We start from the raw sequence: 9,054 nt of genomic DNA, 5'->3' as shown, positions 1-9,054 counted from the left end.
AAAAAAAAAAAAAAAAAAAAAGAACTAGTAAGTAATTACAAGCTATTCAGAACTGGAAGCGGCTTTTATGAAATAATCAGGAGGAAATGGGAATCAGCGAAATTAGATACTCATTTTTATTGAAATAAAAAAATCTTTAACCTATTTATTCTACAAATCACACACTACATGCTCATAAGATAATGCTGCCTGAACCCTGCCAGTGTCTTCTGGAAGAAGGCACACCCAGGAGCTAACAGCTCATTCATTGTGACTAAATGCCTATGCTGAATGTCAAGAGGTTCCACATATATGAAACATAATTTATGAGCACTCTCATGCTTAAGTATAGCTTATACTTTAGAATCTCACCTCAAATTCTTTTTAAAAGAAGGTGGAGTACAGGTAAGTATTTTTGAAAAGATATTATTCAAGAACCAAATTTTAAAATGTGTGATCTCCTGACAAAAAAAAAAAAAAAAAAAGCAGTTATATCAGAAGGCCTGGGTCTTCAACTTGACTTACTAATGAGATATGTGCATTTTAACCTTCTCATCTATAAAATGGAAAATACAGCCGGGCATGGTGGCTCATAATACCTGTAATCCCAGCACTTTGGGAGGCTGTGCTGGGTAGATCACTTGAGCTCAGGAGTCTGAGACCAGCCTGGGCAACATGGTGAAACCCCATTTCTACCAAAAACACAAAAAATTTGTCAGGAATGCTGGCACGCGCCTATGGTTCCAGCTACTCAGGAGGCTGCAGTGGGAGGATCACTTGAGCCCAGGAAGCGGAGGCTGCAGTGAGCTGAGATTGCACCGCTGTACTCCAGCCTGGGTGACAGAACAAGACGCTGTCTCAAAATAAAAATAAAAATAAAAGGAAATGGGAAAATAGGTGCTCCCTCCTACCTCAGTGTTGATAAGAAAATAAAATAATAGGTATGAAAAGCAGTCAGAGAAGTTTCTTGAGCCGTATATAAATGCATCTTTTTATTTTCTTTTCCACTCAAAGACTGGCAGACTGCTTAGGGTAGTGAAGAAGGTCTGGACCCATTTCTAACTATAGTCAAATTCCCTGAGAACTTATGAATCACTGGGTTGAAAAAGATGTGGTTGTTTCTTGGAGATTGGAGAGGAAGGTATTATGTGATTTAAACAGAAAATCAGTTATAAAACACCATTATAAAATCAGTTTTTTAATAAACTATAAAGAACAGCTTTCAAAAGGATCAGCATAGTGGAACAAAAAACCACCACCGCATGAGTGGCACGTCCCCCAGGCATGAAATAGATCTAGATCTATGACCTAAAAGTATCATTTTTTTTTTTTTGAGATGGAGTCTTGTTGCCCAGGCTGGAGTGCAATGGCACCATCTCGGCCCACTACAACCTCCACCTCCTGGGTTCAAGCGATTCTCCTGCCTCAGCCTCCTAAGTAGCTGGGATTACAGGCATGCATCACCACGCCCGGCTAATTTTGCATTTTTAGTAGAGACGGGGTTTTTCCATGTGGGTCAGGCTGGTCTTGAACTCCCTACCTCTGGTGATCCACCTGCCTCGGCCTCCCAAAGTGCTAGGATTACAGGCTTGAGCCACCGTGCCTGGTCGAAAAGTATCACATTTTAAGCTAATAAATCCATGGCCAAGTATCCCACACAAAATGATAGTGTGCTTTCCTGTCTCAGGAGAGGGTGCAGGGTACTGAGTGATCCCTCAGCGATTTCCAACTAGCAGAACCACATTCTTTTTCAATTTCAAAACAATGTCTGAATATTAACTTAATAATGCTCCAAATGGGAAACACGCCTACTCTCCCACCCTAGAAAATAAACAAGCTCAAAAAATAAAATTCTAAAACGATTGAATTAATTTTCATCTAGTTCTTTCCAAAGCTGTTTGTGCAACCCTCAAGGAGATCAAGGTAGGCACCCTGTCGTGCTTATAATACAATATGACTGTTAGCACTGTAAGGTTGGGAAGTAGGTTTACGATAAAAGAATAAACTCCCCTGAACAAATTCCTATGCGATTTGCTCACTCTCTCCAGTGAGATCTGAACCATCCTGACTAAATGGAACTACTAATCATAATACATAAAAGGTAGAAGACAAAGTAGGTTTTAAAGATGCAAAAGAGTGCACAAAAAAATAATCAAATGAGAGTAGTCAGGTTAAATTAAATAAATTACAGGTAATCTTTTAGGAGAATTTTAGTCCTGTTGAGCTTTACTTTTTCAATAAATTGATATGTTTTGTTGATTGTTAAACTGCACATTCTCAACCTGGCCTAAAATGCTTAACTGGAACATTCTCGAATTGTTTCTGGTTGGCTACAGCTCAGGGACATTGTGGTAACAGAGGCCTTCACGGGCCTGGTGGCCAAGTCATATCTCACATTTTCCCTCTGCTGCCTTCACCTTTCTGGAAGTGGAGCCACTTCCCCAGAGAGCCTCTTAACTGCTAACGTTCCATTCCATCTTCACAAGAGCAACTTCAGATCAGATGAAAATCTAAGTTTTCATGCTGAGTTCTGGCATGTTTGTAAGGCTCCAAATCTCTGATGTGATGGTGTGAGCAGCTGCAACCTGCTCTGTTTACAGACTGGAGATGCCACAGAGGTATGCGCTAAGCAGCAGAGGCAGTCAATGGTCATGTGATGCCTGGTTGCTCCCCACTCCACAGCCCACTATAATCTTAGTACTATGGCAAAGTTACCTCCTCCAGAGCCTGGGCCAGCTGTTGCTTCAGGTCCTCTTCTCCTTGGGCTATCTCCAAACCCTGCAAAGCCAAAACAAAATGGAAGGTTTCTCTGCAGGGAAAAGAAAAAAGGAACACAATCCAGCAACAAGCAGAGCAGACCAGCTAGTGTGAGCATCTGGAAACAACAGGGGTGAGGGAGCAGGTGGAAAATCTCCTGTTTTACTTCAAGCTGTTGGCAGTAAAGAATTTGAGCAGAGTTATCTGCTCAAATGCTGCACACTTCAGGACTGTAAGGTTTAAGACACCAATTGGATTATTCTGGAAATACTATGGCCTAACAGTCCAAGCCTCCTTCACGGACTAGGCCATGATTCCCAAAAGGATGTAAACTGAGAACTTCTGAGCCCCCAAATAACTATAAACTCAGATGTATTACCCAATGCTGGCACTCACAACATCTAGCATGCTTCTTTTCCCTCTACTCTGGCCACCTTGTCTCTCATTCTGAGTCTTTACACTTCAGTTTATATACTGCTCTTCCTCTCTCCTTGCCTGAGCTTGTATTTCCTCATCGGCCCCCTCCAATGTGGAAGCTTTCCAGGTTATCATTAACCTATTTTATCCAGCACCTTCCAAAAGAACTTCTGGGCCCTTCTGTCCTTAAGAATTACCTACCCATTTAATATGCCAACTTAAAATTGTTCTCTAATTTACTATATTGACTGAAAACTATTCTCTGATTATATCATGTGTATGATACATCTTGCCTCCTCAACAAGATAAATTCCTTAATGGCAAAAACCATTTGTTAAGCATCTTTATAACTGCCAGAATTCCCTAGTTCCAGGCAATTTGAGTACTTAAAAAAAAAAAAGTGTGAAGCAGCAAGGGTTTAATGAGCCTCTAACAAGTAGTAGGGGGTAGGATAAATCCCTAGGGCTTGGTGGGCAGAGGGAGATGCAGCTGATAAAAAAGGGACTAGATACACTTCACTATGAGCAATATGTACACGACCTACTCATACCCAGAGAAATTATCCAAACTGATCCTTTTGCCTTTAACATTTTGGTTCAAAAAAAAGATTTTGCAGCTATACCTTGAGGCATGTCCAGAGCAGCCACAAATATTAATCAACAGTAACTTGTTCCTGAACATATTAGCCTTTACAGAGAGTTCTGTCCTAGTGAAGGTGTGATATACTAAACACATAGACATAAACCACCCTCTACTAATTTCAAGAACTAGTCTAGGCTGGATAAGGGAAGCAAAAAGGTACATGCAAGCAAGCAGTGTATACTCTCAAAAGACCTATTTAATCCATGGCTTTTGCTAATACTACCAGTTCAAGGGGATGGCAGAGATCAGAATGAAATTTATAAATTGCTCAGAAATAAGCCAACACTACCTCTGGTTGTTCCTTACCCTGAGCAACCCAAACAAAAAAGTTTATTCACTTTAGTTGTGACTGGTCCGTGTGAGTTCTAAGTCAACAATAGGGAATTCTTGACATTCAATATTATCTGAGCAACTGGGTGGGAGTAAAATGTGTGGTTCCTGCCAGATAGGAAATGACATTTTGAGCAGGGACAGGATCTGCTCTAGCCTAAAGCTTTGTGCAAGAGTTTGTCATCGAAACAAATGACTCAGGGATGGAAACACATTTGGTCTTACCTTTACACAGTTAAGACAGTCATTATTTTACCTTCCTACTATAAGCACTGTGGAAGGTGGTTTATCATTCAACCCAACAATGCAGTCATGGTGCATCTGTCCCATCACATGCTGGCTGCTCAAAATAGAAACAAAAACATTTTCTGCCTTTTTAGCCTCTCACCTCCTGGGTTAGCTACAGAGTTAACTAACCTTTATAGCTAACAAACTGTCAGGTACAAAGGCAGAGGAACCAGCTGACCTGTACTTGCCCTGGGACTAAGTGATTTGGCCTTGGCCACAGAGCAAAGATAGGTAAGTCTTGAAGACAACTGATGATTTAATTGGACTATACTGTGGTTTTGTGGCATCTTGACCTTCACCTAACTTCCCCCTGAATTCATGTTGGTTCTGAGTTGCCTCAGCTTTGCATCCTGAGATAAGTTATGTCCTGGTTGGCTCTGCTGGTCACTTTACCCTATCTTGGCACCCCATCTCTGGCTCTTGATCTCATCAGCATGCTGAAGCCTTAACCCTCTACTCAATCTCCTTCCCTGATCTCAAAAGTTTACTGTTCCCATTCCATTTCTTGTCTTTGGTGCTCAGAATTTGGTACCTGGCCCAGAAACTGAGAACTCTGGCCAGAGGCTCATGAAGTGCCTGCCCTACTCCTGAAGACCACTCTTGCCCTTCCCTTCTGTGTGGTACCTCAAGATGCCGTTCCTCTTCCTGGAAAGTCTTCTCTAGTTGCTCCACTCTTGCCTGCTGCTGCGCCTGCTCTGCACACAGCTGGGACTGTAAGTCCTGCAGTTCCTGCTCCATTCGCACAATTTTCTTTGAGTTCCCTTTTTGGGTCTGCTTTTTCACATTCATAACGGCTTCATGTTTTTCTTGCATCTGTATTTTCAGCCTCAGAATCCTGGACATGGTCACCTTAAACATCTGTAAGCTTCTCTGAGATGCTGAAGAGTTTGAGGCTTTCTGCTCATGATGAACCTCTGTGACTACGGGAAAGCCAGGGTAAATGGGAGCCCCTGTGGTCTTCTTACTTGGCTCAAGGGCAGTCAACTTAGGATCCAAATTTTCAGAGGGTGTACTGGCCACTTCACCTTTCCCCTGTGATTTCACTGACTGACCAGATTCATAAGACACTTTATTTATTTTGGATTTCAAATTTGACGGGCCTTCAGCTCCAGGACCTCCTAATTGATCCAAACTGAATTTCCTTTTAGTTCTCAATTCCTTATTTTTTTCTATCATCTGGTCATTCTTTGGGGAAAGACAAGGATATATTGTCTCCCAGTCTTCTTCAGTAACTTCATATTCATACTCGGCATTCTCCTTATTTTCCAGAGGCACTCCAAGTTGGATGTAGTCCCCCTGATGAATGGAATAGACCCTTAAAGGTTCCAGACGTGCTCTGTTCAGCCAAACACCATTTAGACTCTGGGGAAAGGGAAAGACAGAAGAAATAAGCTTCGTGATTTTCGTCTTCTTAATGGAATCTCTCTCCTGCTGCTGTAAAACCTTTTGCCTTTTCAGAAGGAAAACTCTTGATAACAAATAGAAAAGAAAGATTCATAAACTACCATCCCTAGAAACAGCATTCGTTAAGCAGTGCTTTGGCTTTTTACCTATATTTCACATTCATGCTTCCACAGAGAACTGCCATATTAACAGGCAGGAATCACCTTATTATTGGTGGATAATTTACCCAAACACATGGAATAGCATTAAAGGAAACTGAAATTGGCTAGCTCCTATTGACCTAAACTGCAGCAACGTCCCAAAACTAGAAAAAATGTTATTAGTGAAGAAAGCAGTAGTTAAGGGTGAGGTCCATGAAGTAGGTTCAAATGCTATCTCTGGATGTGGTTCCTTAACACACTGGTAAAGAAGCACGCACACATAAATAAAAAAAAAAAGAGAGTACTAAATCCGGTACTGGGGTCAAATGGCAGATAGGATCTGAGCCACTTAATACCAACAGGGATATATGGGCAATACAGGATAATGGATAAGAGCTGGAGCTCTGGACTCAGATGCGGGTTCATAGTCTGCATGGCATTTGACAATTCACTTAATCTCTCCATGCCTGTTTTGTATGCAGAATAGGGATAGTACAGTACCTATCTCATACTGTTCCTGTGAGGAATGAATAAGATAATACATGTGAATCACTTAGCACAATGACTCACATAGAATGAATGCTTAAGAAATATTTACTGTCTGAGAGTGGTGGCTTACATCTGTAATCTCAGCACTTTGAGAGGCCGAGGTGCGTGGATCACTTGAGGCCAGGAGTTCAAGACCACCCTGGCCAAGACAGTGAAACACCCTCTCTACTAAAAATACAAAAATTAGCCAGGTGTGGTGGTGGGTGCCTGTAATCCCAGCTACTTGGGAGGCCAAGGCATGAGAATCGCTAGAACCCAGGAGGCGGAGGATGCTGTGAGCCGAGATCGTGTCACTGCACTCCAGTCTGGGTGACAGAGCGAGACTCTTGTCTCCAAAATAAATAAAGTAAAATAAACTTTTATGGTTTTAAAGAAGTCATAGTATCGAGGTTAAGAGCACAGATCCTGGAGTGAGACTGCCTGGGTTTGTAATGTGGCTCTATCGCTTAGCAGCTGGGTGATTTTGGCCAGGTTTCTTGACCTCTTTATGGTCCAGTTACTGCATCAATAAAATGGAGGAAAATAAGTCTCCCCTCATGGGGTCTGTGTGGATTTAATGAGATAACATATGGCAATTATTTAGACAGTGCCTGGGCATCGTGTTACATAAGTGTTCACTACTATTACTATGCTTTGGTTCAACTGATTCATCAACAATCATTTCAATTCTATGCTCAATGTCATGCAAGGTAAATATATTGAGTGGAAAAGACATGAAAACTTTCAGCAGCTGACTGTGGAAAAGACAACACAAGGGCACAAATAAGTAAATATGGGATTACATGGCATAGCCTATAAATGCAAAGGAATATCATGTGCAGCTGGAATAGCTAAGGGATGCTACATGGAGATGATAGGTCCTAAAATAGACTTGAAACAAAGGCAAGACTCAGAGTTGAAATATACTGGTGAGCATTTTAACCCATATCAAGGACTTAAGTTCAGGGGATAGGCCAGAGATGATGCTCACTTCTGAATTGGGACCAAGATTTATGTTTACACTGGCAACTATAGCTACCTACTTTCAGCTAGAAAAAAATCCCCAGTCAATACAAATGTGAGGGACAGGGGGCTTGACCACAAGGCACAGAGGGTAAAGGGCAAGTAGAGATCAGATCTCAGCTCTGGTTTGGCATTAGGCTCTTGCTTCCAGTTTTATCTTCTATTACTTGGTTTACACAGAAAGAAAAGACTGGCATAGATATATACAGAAAGATTAGTCTTAACCCACTGTGCATTGGGTCTAACCTGGTTCATCTAGGAAACCTCCTCACACCCTTTCTATACAGCCTGAGAAACTATGGGGAGTGATAAGTTTTACTGAATTTTGAAACAACATATGAGAAACAACAAACAAGAGGGATGGAGCCAGAACAATCTATCCGAGAACAATTTTAGAGCAGGACAGTCAATTTTAGATTATATGCAGGAAAAAGGTATCAGAAAAAGTAGTAAGACACAGAAGGCCACCCACCTAGTGCCAAAGTACAGAAATTTAAGGAAAGTCTCCAAAGCTAAGATAAGGTAAAATAAATAAATAAGATTACAGAAGCAGCCCACAGCTAAAGAGAATAAGAATCCCTCAGAAGCTGGGGCAAACTTTCACAATATGTTGCAGACCTCCATTAGATCCTCTACATTAACCCATTGCCTTCAGAGCCCTTTTAGAAGCTGGCAAGTAAACTCAAAATTCTTCCATCACGTTTTGTCCTTGAATCCTTGTATATTTACCCATTCATCACTTCTTGATGACATCTACTGGTATAATTTAAACCAAAGCCCTGAGTCAGCTCTGTTCATGTAAGGAGACCAGAAAAGGACAAACGTCCCATGGCTGTAGAAGAACAATCAAGTACTGCTGGAGATGATATCAAATACAATGGTTTAAATAATCAGGCTCTGTTCAAGGCTTTCTTGATGTTGGTTTTCATAACTACCCACTTGAACAATGTTAGCAGCAGAAAACGATACCCAGGTCTGCCTGATGTCTCTCAGCCACCAATGGGAAAAAGGTGGGATAATGCACATCCGCTTAGATAGGAATTACTTCACTAGATGCTCAATCTCTGTCCAGCTGCTTTTAAACAGTTTATTGAGGAAAGTGGAAACTCAAAACCAAAAGGCAATGTTTTCTTGGAGTGCTTTAGATAATTTATGTAGCTCAGTGGTTCTCAACCCTGGCTATACAGTAAAACCACCTGGGAAGGTTTAAAACAAAGAGTGGTGCCTGAGTTTCACCCTCAGAGTGAGTTAACTGGTCTGAGATAGGAACTAAGTATCAGTATTTTAAAAGTTATATTTATATACCAACACATACAGTTGTGTAACTACAGCAAGATACACTGCCCCTTGGTAGTCAACCTTTCCCGCATTCCCAGGCAACTACTTACCTGTTCTCTTCCCTTTCCTAGAATGTAATACAAATGGAATCTTATTATCTACACTTTTGAGTCTTGCTTCTTTCTTTTTTTTTTTTTTTTTTTTTTTTTTTTTTTTTTGAGACGGAGTTTCGCTCTGTCGCCCGGGCTGGAGTGCAGTGGCCAGATCT

The 9,054-nt window shown here is 41.2% G+C and overlaps 1 protein-coding gene across 1 annotated transcript in view; it reads right to left on the bottom strand.

Moving 5' to 3' along the window:
• Window positions 1-9,054, bottom strand: part of RNF8 (ring finger protein 8) — a 39,352-nt gene that overhangs the window by 18,472 nt on the left and 11,826 nt on the right. The window contains 2 exon segments of the mRNA XM_017870142.1: window positions 2,695-2,757; window positions 5,038-5,775. Of these exon segments, the coding sequence (XP_017725631.1) occupies window positions 2,695-2,757; window positions 5,038-5,775 (801 nt within the window).

Source organism: Rhinopithecus bieti, unplaced genomic scaffold, assembly GCF_001698545.2.
Source record: "Rhinopithecus bieti isolate Rb0 unplaced genomic scaffold, ASM169854v2 scaffold_4553, whole genome shotgun sequence".
NCBI classification, from domain to species: Eukaryota; Metazoa; Chordata; class Mammalia; order Primates; family Cercopithecidae; genus Rhinopithecus; species Rhinopithecus bieti.
This window is presented reverse-complemented; position numbering and strand designations above follow the sequence as displayed.